Raw genomic sequence first — 16,150 nt, forward strand, 5'->3', positions numbered from 1 at the left:
AGCAGGTGTCATTTGTATGCATACAGCATCTGGTGAAATTCCCTCTTCATCGCAATAGTTAAAGCTGCAGGAGCCCTCCTCTCTTTTGTATCTGTCAAGAGGGCAGGACTCCTGCAGCTTTAACTGTTAGGATGAAGCCAAAATTTCACCATGTGCTACATGCATTCAAATGACACTAGCTGAAATTCCCTTTTCTACACAGCTTGAAAGAAACAGGAGCCCTGTCCTCCTTTTCATATGGTCGCCCTGATTTGGGGGGCTCCTCCGCCTTTCCTGCGGCGCTGCTCGGCTCAGCACGATTCATCCCTATCAGCTCCTTTTGCGCCCTGCGTTTTGACCCAAATGGACCCACGAGGCAGAGGCGCACGCGGGCGGTCGCCGTCCCCAACTGGCAGGAAGCCGAAGAGGCCGGGCCTCTCCCCACAGCCAACGGGAGGCCGGCTCGCTCCTTCGTCGGCGGGCGGGCGGGCGGAGCCGGCTTGCAGCTTCGGGGCCCCCGCAGAAGGCGAGAGGCGGCCGACCGGGCGATGGCGATGGCGGAGGCGCACCGGGTGCTGGTGTACGGCGGCCGCGGGGCCCTGGGCTCCACGTGCGTGCAGCACTTCCGAGCTAAGGGCTGGGTGAGCTCCTGCTGCTTTTAAAGCGATCCTTTAGCATGTTTGGGAACGAGCTGATCCGGGGGCGCCAGGAGGGCTGGCCTCGGTTGCATTCGTGGGGGCAAAGGGCTTTCCTCTCCTGGCCTTTGTCCTGAAATGTGGACGTTGTATAGAACCGAAGTACCGATCCTGATTGAGCTGAGTCATTGCTGGGCTACTCCAGTCTTCCCCACCCCGCCAGCCACGGATGCTGGGAGTTGTAGGCCAACGCACCTGGAGGACGCCAGGTTGGGGGACGCTGGGCTAGGGATGCACCTCCTGGAATTCTTGCTCTGCCAGAGACTCCCCGAATGGCCTTGGTCAAATCGCCCTCGTTGAAACTTCTACCTGCAGTTGAAGCTGGAGGCCTTTTTATTTTCTCAGTATTTTAACACCTAATTTAACTTAGATTTAAACTTTGCCGTTTTAATCTCATATTTTATTTATTTATTTAGAGTATTTTTATCCCGCACCTCAGCTAAAAGGCTCTCGGAGCGGCTTACAATTTATCAATAAAGAAGACAGTCCCTGCCCTCAGGCTTACATTCTAAAAAAGACATGACACACAAGGAAAAGGGGATGGTGAGGGAAGAGGGAGAAAATAAAAAATATTTTAACTTATATTAATTTTTGCTGGGTGGTTTTATTCTGGTGGTGCTTCTTATATTGCATTTCGTATGTGTGTTTTAAATTTGTTGGTTGTTTTTATGCTCTTCGTGGCTTTTAATTTTTGTGAACCGCCCAGAGAGCTTCAGCTATTGGGCGGTATAAACATGTAATAAATAATAAATTTATGAAGTGAAGCTGAATTATTTATTTATTTATTTATTACATTTATATACGGCCCCACAGCCGAAGCTCTCTGGGCAGTTCACAAAAGTTAAAACAGTAAACATTAAAAAGTATACAAAATTTAAAAACCATCAGAAACGTAAAAAGAACAGTATAAAAACAAGAGTATCCATTTAAAAACAACAGTTCTGGGGTCCATTAAAAAACGAACTTAGCGTTGTTAAATGCTGTTAAATGCCAGGGTGATAATGTGGGTTGTTAAGAACTCTTTGCATGTTCAATAATCATAAGTGAGAATTACTGAGGAGGGGAGATAGGAGTCTTTTTCTTCTTTTTCTTTCCTTGCCAGTCACTCAGCCCTTCCTTCCCCTTGCAACAAAGAGGGAAAATAAGAACTCTTTGCATGTTCAATAATCATAAGTGAGAATTACTGAGGAGGGGAGATAGGAGTCTTTTTCTTCTTTTTCTTTCCTTGCCCGTCACTCAACCCTTCCTTCCCCTTGCAACAAAGAGGGAAAAGCAAGCTGAGGCGTGTTTAGCAAGGTTGGGTTTTGGGACTCTAGGGTTACACGAAAGTGTAAAATGAGCAAAGTTTGCTTGACCAGAAATATAGATAAAGCAATCTGCAGCTAAAGAATTGGCGCTCCTCGTCCCCCACCTGCATGTCTGAAATGTATTTGGGAAATGTTGCCTGTGTTAAAGCCCAAAATTAACTTTTAAATATCATGGTGGGCGGGGAATATTGTGTTTTATTAGTGGGTGGCCAGCATTGACTTAGCAGAAAATGAAGAAGCGTGTGCCAACGTTCTTGTGAAAATGAGCGATTCGTTTACTGAACAAGCAGATCAGGTAACGTGCACGGTAACTTTGTGTGTCCCCTCTATTTTTTTGTTTTGAGCAATTGAAATGAAGGCAAAGGAGTATTAGGGTAACTTCTTCTGGATTTCTACATCGAGATTAGCTACCTAAAACAACATTCCATGTATGTGAAGTTCTTTCCTCTCAGGTAGGGGTTTCAGATGCAGCCTCTGCACCTTTATCTGCATATGATATGCAGAAAGGTTGGTGCAGCTCTCACCATTTACTAGATTGCTACACTAGTTGAATTTCTACCTGTCGTGTAATTTTTAAGGGTACATTGCCTGTGTCTGAGAGGGAATGTTACTGCACACCGTGTAGAACCCAGTTAAATGATTTATGGGCCTCGAGCACAACAGATCTCGGCCGCTACCCCATCCGTGACATACGTTGTGATATATTTTAAATACTCGTTGCAATTTCATGGAGAACTACGCCTGAGGGAACCAGGATGTTAGGTATGGATGTTAACACCTCCCAGGCGAGGTTCTTGCATCAATTCTTCTTCTTCTTCACATGTTTAAAGGTGACTGCAGATGTCGAAAAGCTCCTGGGTGAGAAAAAGGTTGATGCGATTGTTTGCGTCGCTGGTGGCTGGGCCGGAGGCAGCGCAAAAGCAAAATGTAAGCAGCAAACTCATGAATGCAGCGCAAGAAGTCCTTTCTGCTTTGCCTTTCCTAATCGCTTTCAGAGTGCCCTCTTTCCATTCATACCTCCACAGGGAGTGAGTCCAAAAGCTCCATCCAGCCTACGTTTAAATCCAGTGGAAGTCAGTTTAAATGTTAACGCATCTGAACAGCTAAGGCTGCAATCCTATACACACTGACCTGCAAGGAAGTCCCATTGAACTCTACGGGACTTACTTCCCAGTAAACGTACACTGTCAGGATCACTTCACTCCATGAATTTTGTCAAGAGACACCCCAAAGATGTGTTAAATCAGGGATGGCCAACAGACTCTGTGGGCTGTATCCAGAACCAGAACACTTTTGTTTTTTGGGCCTCTGTTCAACTTCTATCAAGGCAAGTAATGTTGTTACACCTAAGGACAATTTTGCTCTGTAACTGGGAAGCCCTTTGCTAGAAGACACCAACTTTCTTGTGGCAATTGACTGGAGTTTGCGAGGGGCAGTTCAGCTTGGGGGGCAAAGGGTACTTCTGGTCCCTGGAACAATGGTGTTCCTGGATACAAAGTCCAGCCCATCCACTTGGTATTTATTTATTTATTATTAATTAATTACATTTCTATACCGGCCAATAGCTGGAGCTCTCCGGGTGGTTCACAAAAATTAAAAACATTCAAAGTATAAAACAACAGTATAAAACCATAATATAAAATACAATATAAAAGCTCCACCAGATCAAAACAGCAGGAATGCAAAATTACAAATTTAAAACACCAAGTTAAAATTTATTTATAGACTGTTAAAATGCTGGGAGAATTAAAAGGTGTTCACCTGGCGTCTAAAAGCATATAATGTAGGTGCCAAGCGAACCTCCTTAGGGAGCTCATTCCACAGCCGGGGTGCCACAGCAGAGAAGGCCCTCCTCCTGGTAGCCACCTGCCTCACTTCCTTTGGCAGGGGCTCACAGAGAAGGACCCCTGAGGATGACCTTAGGGTCCGGGCAGGTACATACGGGAGGAGGTGTTCCTTCAGATAGCCTGGTCCCAAGCCGTTTAGGGGCTCATGACTGATGAATAGCAAACTTGAGGTTGCTGCTCATATTTCTCTGGGAAGTTCCTGGAAAAGAGTGCTTTTTTAAAAAAAATAAAATAAAAAAGATTGAGCAAGGGCTGTATCGTATTCAAATAAATATATTACAGTCCAAGCCAGTTGTGGTGAGAGAAAGAGGTGTGCAAGAGTCTATCAGGCTAAGCTTTCTCTCCAGAATACAACACCTGAATACAACATATCACCTTCCCTTAGGTCCAGTGAAGGGACTTTAAAATCCTCCAAGTGATGATTTAATTAGCTTGGTTGGAACCCTATTGACAGTAAAAGAAAGGAAGCATACGGTATTATGCTTCCGCAGGTTCCTTCCTGCCTCTTGAGTGGTTGCACCAGTTGGAAGGTTAGTTTCCTTCATGAGGCTGCAGCCCTAGGGATGCCCGTGTTGTGGGCTTTAGAGCAGCTGCAGGGGCCTGTTTCACATGGAGGATTTTAGAGTAACTGAACTCTGCCTCTGTACAACCAAGCCGTTGTCTTTCAGCTTGCTTAATGTTTGTTTGTTTATTTATTTATTTATTTATATTTATTACATTTCTATACCGCCCAATAGCCGGAGCTCTCTGGGCGGTTAACAAAAATTAAAACCATTCAAAATATAAAACAACAGTATGTTGCCCTGGTGTTAAATAGAACTAGGTTCTAAGACCACCCTGTTTGGTCATGTTGAGAGCATTTTAATGTCACCATATGCAGCATATTTTTTTTACTGGAATTATATTTGAACAGTAAAAAGACGGCGGCTGAAAAGACATTTTCCCCACATTTTCCCCACATATATTTCCCCCCCCACTGGCATTATTCTGTTCTGTCTGGCATTTGAAGAGATCAAAGTGCATTGCATGTTTTCTTTGTTTTTAGTGGTTTGGTTCTTGTTTTCCATTAAATTCCAAGAAGTTAGTAGTGTCCAAAATCAAAACCAGGTTTTTACATAACACTCCCAAGCACTTTCCGGTGGCCATCACTGCAGGCATTAAAGAATTCAGGGCAGATTCATAAGTTCATATATTTTTAAAAAGCACATGAGACCATCCCTCAAAGAATGATCTGAACTTAGACGGATCTATAAGCCTGAAGCATTGAGTCTGACATTTCTCAGATGCTCAATGTCCAAAGCTGTTGGCCAAGTTCAGACTTAATATTCCAGGTCCAACAAATGATTGGGTTTTATTTTGGATCAGGAAGAAGTTTGAATGTGTTCCCCTACTCTTCTTGCGTACCCGGCTTCAGAGAGACTTCCTTAGAATCATAGAATAGCAGAGTTGGAAGGGGCCTACAAGGCCATCGAGTCCAACCCCCTGCTCAACCACAGCTTCCTAGGATGTCTGAACCATGAGATTGTGGCTTGTGTGTTCCCTACAAACCAGGCTAAACCCGATCTAGCTTATGTAAGAGTGTGGATATATGGCTGGCCATATTCCCACCCACCCCCAATGGAAAGCAAATTGTATAGAATCAGACAGAACGTGGGTTGGAACGTTCATGTTGGAATATTCATGTTGGAAACTCTACCTCCTAGATGACTCTGGCATACCTAGGAAAGCATGTACGATGCAGCCCACAGCAGCTAAAGCTAAGGAGATCTGACCCTGTGAAGGGGTTTAGTTTTTTGAGATTTTGCTGCAGAACATGGACAGATTTGACAGACTAAACGAGAAGATGCGGATCTAACAATTGCAGCAGAAAGTTGGTCATGCAGGTAGCAGATTGTTGTGCTCTCGATGTCTAAGTATCCTGTAACTTTTGTCCCCCAGCTGTATACAAAAACAGTGATCTGATGTGGAAGCAAAGTGTGTGGACATCGACCATTTCTAGCCACTTGGCTACCAAGCACCTCAAGGAAGGGGGCTTGTTGACCCTAACTGGGGCAAAGGCAGCATTATCTGGAACCCCAGGTAAAATACAAAATATAATGGTTTGCTGCTGCTGTTTTTTACTCGCTCAGTGATCTTTATGCTCTTTTATGAGTCACATCAGAGAAAACCCGGCCCTGGGTCTTCCAAATTGCCATGCAATGCTGACTGTTGAAAGCCTTTCCGAAGGAATTTGCTAAGAGGCTTCACGCTTGAAAGTGGCAAGCTAGGAAAATCCTTTGGATGAAATATTTCTGTATATTTAGATTAACCAAGTGCAGTATAGCTTGAAAAATTACAAGGCTTATTGTACTCCGCTTCTTTCAAAGCTGTGAGACAGGATAAGACTAAGCTCATATTTGGCTTCCTAAATGTTAGCCATGACTCTGCTTGTTTACCTTGGATTTAGCATGCCTTGTTTCAAGGACAAATGAACTTCAGCCTTCGTTGTCAATAGTTATGAAATAGTCCTGGTCATCTTTGTTTCATGTTTGCTTCTTCTGCAAAAGAGAGTTAGGAAACAATATAGTAAACTATAGTCAAGACTCTGGGCCTTGCTAGACGGAAGTTTAGCCCGGTGCTCGCCCCGTTCTTGCCCCTGTGCGTCCAGATGACGCACAGGGGATCCCGGGGTCAGGCAGGAGTGAAACCTCCCTGGGCGCAGGGTAAGTGAAACCCCATTTAGCCTGGTTTTTCCCACAGTCCTGGCCTCAGGTCGGGCTGAGGCCAGGACCGCGGGCATGTGGACCGTTCCGCCACTTTTCCTGGCTACCGCACTTACGCGCGAGTAACCGGGAAAAGCGGCGGACAGGCCGCAGCACTCCCGCCCCCTTACCCCGATTCCCCCCACGACCTCCCCTGGCCTGCAATCCCCCCCTTTCCCCACCTCCTGTGTCCTGCTGCCACTGTCCCCAGCCAGTGTTTCCTGTTGTTGCCACGTCCGGCCTGCAGGACATGGCGACAGCAGGCATCACAGGCCGGACATGGTGACAACAGGAAACGCCGGCTGGGGACAGTGGCGGCGGCAGTGGGACAGAGCGGTTGGGGGCAGCGGCGGCAGGGCAAAGGAGGTGGGGACAGGGGGGGATCGCAGGCCAGGGGAGGTCGTGGGAGGGGGGAATTGGGGGATGGGGATGGGGGGGGGACCGTTAAACAAAACAAAACCACCCTTACCTTTCTGGTGGTGCGCTTCTGCGCACACCGGCCCCTTTAACAAAAAATAAATAAATGGCGGACGCAACGGGGCTTCGTCGCATCTGACATGTAGATAGGCACGACGGCCCGTGCTAATTGTAGCGCGGCCTTGCCGCGCCTGAAGCTCTGATTTTCTGTTAGGTCTAGCAAGGCCCTCTGTGGAATTTATACTAAAAAGATCTGCCCAGGGAATCCAAATTTTCCACCAACAAACACGGAATTCTATGACTTGAATAAATTATGCAAATTATGTGAAGAGGTTTGCATAATTTGTTCCGCTTTGGCTAATCATAGGAAGGGGCCGGGTGTGATGCAAAGAAAAGATGTTTCACTCCCGCCACTGAGAATCTTACTCAAGGTACTTCCCGTCTTTGAGAATTGTTAGTAGGCCTCGCCGGCATAATTTTGAGGATCTCTTCACAGCCATAATGACTAACCGCTTCAAGAAATGAGAGCTGATACTTTCTGAGATGAATTGTATACCAAGTACCAGAATTGGCGCCTTTTCTGCACGCGTACAAAATCAGAGTACACATTGCCTTGGTAATAGGCAGCTAGAAAAGGGGGAGGTACTGACAATATCCTGTTAGGCAAGTAGCATAAGAAGTATCTGAAACACGTTTGCAGCATGAGGCTACATGCATGTTTACATGGAAAGAAGCTCCAGTAAGGTCAACTAAGGCCGTAGCTAGACCTAAGGTTTATCCCAGGATTGTCCTGGGGTCAAACCTGTTCATCTAAGTGCCACACAGGGCATCCAGCGCTCATGTAGGGACGAACCCGGGATGATCCTGGGATAAACCTTAGGTCTGGCTACGGCCTATGTGTGCAGAGCATTACTGCTGTGCAGCACAATCTGAAACACATTTACTGAGAGGTCTGTTTGAATCCTCTGCAGGCTTACCTCCGAGTAGATCCCATTGAACTAAGTGAAACTTACTTCTGAATGTACAGGAGAAGGCTGGAAGTACGCTTCAAGGAACGTAAACAATCCTTACCAGCACAGTCCTGAGTTTGTTTATCCAGAAGTAAGTTTCACTGTTTCCAGTAAGGTTTATTCCCTGGTAAGAGCCTTGTGTGATGCAGAGTGGTAAGTGGCAGTTACTGCAGCCGAAACTCTCCCCACGGCCTGAGTTCGATCCCAGCGGAAGCTGGTTCTCAGCCAGCCGGCTCAGGTCGACTCAGCCTTCCATCCTTCCGAGGTCGGTAAAATGAGTACCCAGCTAGCTGGGAGAAAGGTAACTGCGACTGGGGAAGGCAATGGCAAACCACCCCGCTACAAAGAAAACCACCCCTGCCAAGAAAACGTCAGCGAAAGCAGGAGTCCCTCTAGGAGTCAGCAATGACTCAAGTGCTTGCATGAGAGGTTCCTTTCCTTTCCTTATTCCCTGGTAAGCGTGTTTAGGATTGCAGCCCAGGCCTCCCTCCAGTTGAATGTCAGTGGAGCTTAAGAGTGGAGCTTAACTTTGGCTGGGTTGTGTCCTTATTTGATATGTTCAGTATAGATTATTTTTGCTGTGCTTTCTGACGTTTTTATAATAGTTGTGTGGGGGTATGAGTCTTGGGTATGGATAAAAAAATTAAGTAGCTAAAATGGGCCAACAGACTCTGCCTTGAGTTCCTCCTGCACCCTGACTGGGCATGCATTGTAACACTTTAATCCCGGCTACATCACGTTTACTACAAGGTCTGTACTGTGGTGTCTCCCAGTGGAATGTATGGATGGAATTTCAGGGTCAGGGACATGCCTCCAAGTGTTACTCCCTTAAAAGCTCCCAGACAAGTGACCTGTTGAGAACTGACCATAAGAAAATGACATACGGGGATATTATGGAAACATTTACAGTGCTGTATTAGTATACGCCAGCCTTCCCCAACAGGAACCCCTCAGATGTTTTGGACTTCAACTTCCATCAGCATGGCCAGTGGTCAGGAATTCTGGGAGTTGCGGTCCAAAACATCTGGAGCATATGAAATTGGGGAAGGCTTGTACATTCTGTCGTTCACCGTAACCCATTTTACTGCACGGGAGTAATTTTTCTTTCTCCTTCCTCTTAGGAATGATTGGCTATGGCCTGGCCAAAGCAGCAGTCCATCAGCTCTGTCAGAGTCTGTCTGGTCCAAATAGTGGTTTGCCGCCTGGCTCTGCTGCAGTCGCTATCCTTCCGTGAGTAGCCGAGTGTTAACCGTCTGGTTTTGCCTGGTTCCGTTATTAGCAGGAATCTCTCAGTGTGCCCAAGATGTGCCGTGGGTATCAGAATCAAACCCTTAAATCAGTGGTTTCTAACACTTGGGCCCGACAACTTGACAATGCACAGGTAGGGAGGGTGACTGACCAGATTTCCTGCCACTTTATTTTTAATTTTATTAATGTTAAATTTCACTTTGCTGAAGTCATTAAACAACGTTTAATTTTTAACATATCATGACTTTAAAGTTAAGGATCTTTTTGTCTTGCCTTAATTTACGCTTGCTTTGTGTGGCGTAGCAGCGAAGCGTCTGAGACGTAAATTGGGACGTCTCTTGTTCAGGTTTCAGTTCTACCATGAACTCATGGGAAAGCCTCGGGAAATCTGCTCGCTCTCCATCTCCTTCCCCCATATACAAAATGGGATAATATTATAGCTACACAGGCTAGCTAAAAGCCCTCTTCAGGCGTCCTAAAATCTGAGAAGAGTAAACGCCTGAGGAGGGGATGCGCACTGGCCCCACCCCCTTGGTTTGTCAGCCCCTACGTGAGGAAGAGACGAGCCTCCTCTGTCTTGGGGGTTCTGCACCGGATTCTGATTGTTCAGCGTTCCAGGCCACGTGGAGACGCCTCCTCACCATGGACAGAGGGGGCTCCCCTTTTCACAGAGTCACCTTCCACGTGCAGAGGGCGACAAAGAAGGCCACAGAAGGGCTGGGGCTGCTGCTCTCCCTCCTCCTTGCACGCTTATTCTTCCTGGACTTAGGACACCTGAAGAGGGCTAGAGGGTTATTTGAATATTTGGAATCCATCCAATACATGCGTGGGGCACCAACTGCTTAATATCATCTGGCCCACAGAGCTGTGCTGTAAGTGAAAACGTGGCCTCTCGTCAAATGGATGCCTTTGAAAAAACAGGTGTCGGCCCATTCCCAACCTCAGCGCTCTCCTCAGGTGGGAGCCCTCTGAGCAGTGGGCAACTCCTTGCCTGAGGAATGATGCCTTGAAAGCATAGAGTGGATGGCTGAGAGACGGCCAAGCCAATGCTTTAAAGTTTTCCCTTCTCAGTGGGTTGGGGGTGGGCTGCCCTAGAGAATAATAAAGAAAAACGAGGTGGTGTCTTTTCTGTCTGCATAGGTTACATTGATATGTTAGGGAATCTTGCTTCATTCCTAAAAGCTGGCTTATCTTCAGTTGTTTTATAGCAGAGATGAATTTATTTATTTATTTATTTATTACATTTTTATCCTGCCCAACAGCCGAAGCTCTCTGGGCGGTTCACAAAAATTAAAACCATAATAAAACAACCAACAGGTTAAAAACACAAATGCAAAATACAGTATCAAAAGCACAACCAGGATAAAACCACGCAGCAAACATTGATATAAGATTAAAATACAGAGTTAGAACAGTAAAATGTAAATTTAAGTTAAAATTAAGTGTTAAAATACGGAGAGAATAAAAAGGTCTTCAGCTAGTGACAAAAGGAGTACAGTGTAGGCGCCAGGCGGACCTCTCTGGGGAGCTCATTCAACAACTGGGGTGCCACAGCGGAGAAAGCCCTCCTCCTAGTAGCCCCCTGCCTCACTTCCTTTGGCAGGGGCTCACAGAGAAGATGTGATGATCACATCTTCTCCGTGAGCCCTGTAGATGATCTTAAGGTCCGGGCAGGTACATATGGGAGGAGGCGTTCCTTCAAATAACCTGGCCCCAAACCGTTTAGGGCTTTAAATGTCAATACCAGCACTTTGAATCGGGCCCGGACCTGGACTGGCAGCCAATGAAGCTGGAAAAGGACTGGCGTGATGTGGTCTCATCGGCCAGTCCCTGTTAGTAAACGGGCTGCCCTGTTTTGTACCAGCTGAAGCTTCCGGACTGTTTTCAAAGGCAGCCCCACGTATAACGCATTGCAGTAATCCAAACAAGAGGTTATCATTTGCAGTAATTCAAATTGGAGAGATGTTTCAGTCTCATGCAGCTGTGTTTAAAATGTGTTCTGATGTGACTTGCAGCTCAATTCTGTGGCATGGTTCACACTTGCCATCGAGGGTGAATCTCTCCGTGGGGGTTGCCATCAGAACCCACAGACTGATTTAGGTTTGTGGTTGGTTTGTTAACCACGCCAACAACCCAACCTTGGGTACATATATACAAGCTGCAGCACGACCTCCGCCACATCTTGAATTTTCGGAATGGTGGGCAGCACTGCAGTGAGAAGCCCCAGGAGAAATTCACCCACAGGGGCTTCTTGTTACATGTGAACCGGCCCTATGTGAAGTTACTCAAAATGGGTCCCTTCTCCTATGTAGGCGTATTTATGATTGCAACCCCAATTCTTCTGCCCTGTTTATCTGACCGTGACAGTTATGTGTGTTCATTTTTCTGGTTTCTCCTGGGGAAAGGATTTGGTTCTCCTTATTCAAAGTATTCTTAACAGCATATCAGGTATGTTTTGCTGCTATGAGGATAAGATTATATTGGTTTAGGTCTGATGCTTTCCTCTGGAGATAATTTTTAGTGAGCGTCTGCAATCCGTGGCACTTGTTCCTAGGCATCTGTGTGAGGACTGTAGAAGTCGTGTATTTACTGGGCTTTACAACATACCTTCTGTCTGAGTGTCAAACGATCTATGACAAGCAAGCATGTGCAAGGAAGGTCCCGTGAGGGAAACTGAAAAGCAGCTTTGGCACGACATGGTTTTCAGCAGAGCAGCAGCTGAGGGGGAGGAGATGGAAGGGCTTAATCCTTTTTCAATCTCTCCCCCCCCCCCACCTGCAATGCTTTTAAATATGCACTCTGTGGAGGGAAAAGCAGCTGGGGGAGACTGCGGTGGACAAATACCTGTGGGGGTGGGAAGAATAATTTGGCAACCCGCCTCTGCTCAAAACATTGGCCCATTGAAACTGCCATCAAGACTTTCTGACATATGTTTGTGCCTTTTGTGTAATATTTCCCCTGGATAAGAAATACCTGCATGCATATAAGAAATTGCTGTTGATCCATTTTTATTCAGTAAGGAGGCAACATTTTAATAAAAAGACTAATGACCTGCCATTGTCCTGTACTGAACACTCTGTGATGTGGCAAAGAGGAAAAGCAGGCAACATCTATCAGACGCGCCAGTGCACAAGTGATGGGCTTATCTGTCTTTATCTTAGGGTTACCTTGGATACACCGATGAACAGGAAATCCATGCCTGATGCAGACTTCAGCTCCTGGACACCATTAGATTTCATTGCTGAGTGAGTAAACAGAGTTTCTTGCCCATTGGCTGTTGCCTGAGATATTGCTGTTTGAATCCTAGTTCCCTGTGTCTTGAAAATCTATTTAGTGCACAGTGGCCCAGATCCTCTGAGAATTCAGGTAGACCTGTGGGTGTCTGTTGAATCCTCGGTGATGTAGCGTGTTTCTATGCGTGGTGACATGAGGGGTGGGAAGCCTTTTGGTCCCCGAGGGCCAAATGGAGTGGTAGGGTCAGGGTTACACACACATACACACTTCCATCCACCTCCCAGCAAAGGTGGGTAGCGCCCTCTGGCAGGCCACAGAGAAAGTAGCAGCTAGCCATATGTGGCCTGTGGTGACAGAGGTTGCCCACCTCTGCATTGTGTGCTCTGCAGGATCCCTGTCAGGGAGGACTCAGCCATTTATACATCTAAAGCAATTTTCTGCCATATGTGATTAACCTTGTCTGGTGGATACAATAGATTCAGCACCCAGGTGGGACATCCTGAAGCAAGCTGCAGCTTCTCAAACTCAGTTCCTTGCCTATAAATTGGGAATAATCATAGAATCATAGAATAACAGAGTTAGAAGAGGCCTACAAGGCCATCGAGTCCAACCCCCTGCTCAATGCAGGAATCCACTATAAAGCATCCCTGACAGATGGTTGTCCAGCTGCCTCTTGAATGCCTCTACTGCGGGAGAGCCCACAACCTCCCTAGGTAACTGATTCCATTGTCGTACTGCTCTAACAGTCAGGAAGTTTTTCCTGATGTCTGGAATCTGGCTTCCTTTAACTTGAGCCCGTTATTCCATGTCCTGCACTCTGGGAGAATCGAGAAGAGATCCTGGCCCTCCTCTGTGTGACAACCTTTTAAGTATTTGAAGAGTGCTATCATGTCTTCTCTTCTCCAGGCTAAACATCCCCAGTTCTTTCAGTCTCTCTTCATAGGGCTTTGTTTCCAGACCCCTGATCATCCTGGTTGCCCTCCTCTGAACACGCTCCAGCTTGTCTGCGTCCTCCTTATGACAGGGCCCTGTCTCTTACTTATGAAGCTCTGCAAAGTGTTGTGTATGTTAGTGACGAACAACAAGAATAATGTTATTATAGTACTTACATTATTAAATCCTTCAATAGTCCAGGCTTTGCGTAAGACTAAATAGGTAGAAATCAAACATTTAAAAATGGAAAGATGAGGGCTACAACCCTAAAACACATTAGGAGAACACAGCAGGGCTTACTTCTGAGTAAACATGTATAGGATTGCACTGTAAAATGTATTGAGAGGAGCGCCGGACACAATATCTTTGACAACTTATTTTATTTCTGTACTTCTTTTAAAAAGGCAGTTCAAAGAGCATTTCAAATGTGAAGCTGCAGAAATGGAGTTTATTCACAAAATGTTGCTTACATTTTTTAACAGGACTTTTTATGACTGGGTCACTGGAAAAAGCCGGCCAGGCTCTGGAAGTCTGATCCAGGTGGTAACATCAGGAGGAAAAACTGACCTTTCTCCTGCCCATCTCTGAGCATTGACATTTTGCGCAAACAGTGATGAAATTATTGAAATCATTGAGAAGTGTGTGTGTCTGTCTGTGTGTTCTTTGCGTGGTCAACTTCTACTTCTGCCAATTAGATCAGCAAGACCTGGGGTGGTGTTTGTGTTGCTAGATGTGAGTCAGCCGTGCTTTAATTACCAAAAGGTACAAAGTCTGTTGTGTTTAAATCAGGACTGTGCGTCTCAATAGCTTAATTTTACAGCACTTTCCTAGAGAGCCTTAAAAAAGCATGTTGTGATATCAGTGGGTAAAACGTGGTTAATTGTATGAAATGCTTATATGTGTCTGTTGCAGAAGGCTTAGTTGGAGGATTTTCTGTATGTTTGTGAGTTGTCATCCTGAATGTTATCCAGATGGACGTTTCATCAGATCCGTGATGACTTGTCATATGTTAACCTTGACCAAAGATGCACGTCCTGCTTCCCCTCCCACCTACATACCTTTTAGTCTCTCAAAACTACCATGGAAGACTGTGGCCTTAGCTAGACCTAAGGTTTATCCCGGGACCGTCCCGGCGTCATCCCTGTTCATGTAAATGACACACAGCATATCCCAGGAGCAGGCAGGGACGACCCTGGGATAAACCTTAGGTCTAGCTAAGGCCTGTGAGACAAAGTGAAAAATAGTATCTGTTCCTGAATTGTGCCACTTCATGAAGCAGGGAAAAAAGGTGTTGAAAAACTCCCTAACCATGACATCTAGAACACATGTGTGCACGCAGGCACAGAGCCGTTCACTTGAGAGAGAACATCCACACATGAAGTCCCTTTCTTCCAACTGCAGCCTGAAGTAATTACATGCGGCCGCGTGCTAATTGTTTGCGCTGTCTGTCTACAGAAGGGGATGTTTGTGACAGTCAAGGTTGCAAGACAGGCACATTATTTTGCCTTAAAAGCTATTAAATACTTGTCAGCCCAGCCTACACGTACCCTGATGATGAGCAAGACCATCACGACTATGAAGAATGGTTATATTTGAAGAATTTGTTGAAAACTGAAGCCTTATTGTACAGTGAAAGAGGCCTAGACAGATCTTCGCATTACTGATAGGAGAGGAAGGGATGGGGCAGCTCAGTCAACGCTGTACAAGCATGCTGGGGCCATTTGGCAGCCGTACGCTTGCACAATATTGATTGAGTGACACCCCCCATTTCATCCTTCCCCCAACCAGATGTGTAGGACTACAACTCCCAACACATCTGGAAGATCCCAGGTTGGGAAAGGCTGCCGCCCTCCCCCACCTCAATCAGCTGTGCGCACCAATGGGAGATACCCACCAGCGAACTGCCTCACTGCCCATGCTGCTGGTTTATGTATGTATCTTGTGTAACCTCATAACGTGATCTTTAAAACCTGAAACAAGACCGTGCCCAAAATAGCCATGGTTCTTTTATTATTAATGCATTGAATTTTTGTGGTCAATATGTTCTTTAGGAGTATGCCTGTCAGTGTCATACATTGTTGTTTTTAATATGATCTTGGAGACTGTCATAATCCGATACTCTCTTGTGCGTTTGTCTTTGAAGCAGGATATGACCTTTCCTAACACCACCTTTGAATGGATAAATAAACTATCACAGAAACAAGAAAGCTGGTAGCTTTCAGGGTTATATAACTGGAGTAGAGGCTTCTTGTTACAGTTGTCCATACATAATCTTCGCATTATCATGGGGTAAAAGAAGCAGAGAATTTCGGCTGTGGGGCGGTATATAAATGTAATAAATAAATAATTAAATAAATTGTGGGCTTCTCCCTCTCCCCTGTACATGCACCTGTTGCTTACATAATATGTATTTTTTAAAGAATGTAATTTTTAATATAATTACAATTTAATGGTGTTTTTATTCTATTTGTTTACCACCCATACAAATATTGTAAATAAATATTCATGCTGCAGTGCGAGGTGGTCCTGTAATCCAAACCCAGCATCTGCCGTGGTGGGGTGGCTTAATATCCACCCCACGATCTCCACTGCATGTCGTGGGTTGCAGAGTGGGTATTCTGCACTGTGTGCCATGTTTGGAAGACACGGCCGTTGCAGCGGGGGTAATTATGTAAACAGTGGGTGCATGCAGGGCATACCCGGGAAGGGGGTGTGTGCTTTTACTCCTGCAATCTGTGA

General features: G+C 45.8%; 1 protein-coding gene across 1 annotated transcript; it reads left to right on the plus strand.

Moving 5' to 3' along the window:
- The first annotated feature begins 520 nt into the window (after window positions 1-520).
- QDPR (quinoid dihydropteridine reductase) lies at window positions 521-15,643 on the plus strand. The gene is made up of 7 exons (XM_063135535.1): window positions 521-620; window positions 2,184-2,276; window positions 2,812-2,908; window positions 5,767-5,907; window positions 9,118-9,226; window positions 12,406-12,489; window positions 13,894-15,643. The coding sequence occupies exons 1-7, from the start codon at window positions 528-530 to the stop codon at window positions 13,997-13,999; spliced, it is 723 nt and encodes a 240-aa protein (XP_062991605.1). The 5' UTR covers window positions 521-527; the 3' UTR covers window positions 14,000-15,643.
- Window positions 15,644-16,150: the final 507 nt, after the last annotated feature.

This window comes from Elgaria multicarinata, chromosome 10, assembly GCF_023053635.1.
Source record: "Elgaria multicarinata webbii isolate HBS135686 ecotype San Diego chromosome 10, rElgMul1.1.pri, whole genome shotgun sequence".
NCBI lineage: Eukaryota > Metazoa > Chordata > Lepidosauria > Squamata > Anguidae > Elgaria > Elgaria multicarinata.

What these genes read in the sequence shown, in the direction of transcription:
- QDPR (XM_063135535.1), top strand. Translation starts at nt 528, where the DNA reads ATGGCGATGGCGGAGGCGCACCGGGTGCTGGTGTACGGCGGCCGCGGG. An exon ending in AGGCAGCGCAAAAGCAAAAT is followed by an intron (nt 2,909 to 5,766) that starts GTAAGCAGCAAA and finishes TTTGTCCCCCAG; the next exon opens with CTGTATACAAAAACAGTGAT. An exon ending in AGCATTATCTGGAACCCCAG is followed by an intron (nt 5,908 to 9,117) that starts GTAAAATACAAA and finishes CCTTCCTCTTAG; the next exon opens with GAATGATTGGCTATGGCCTG.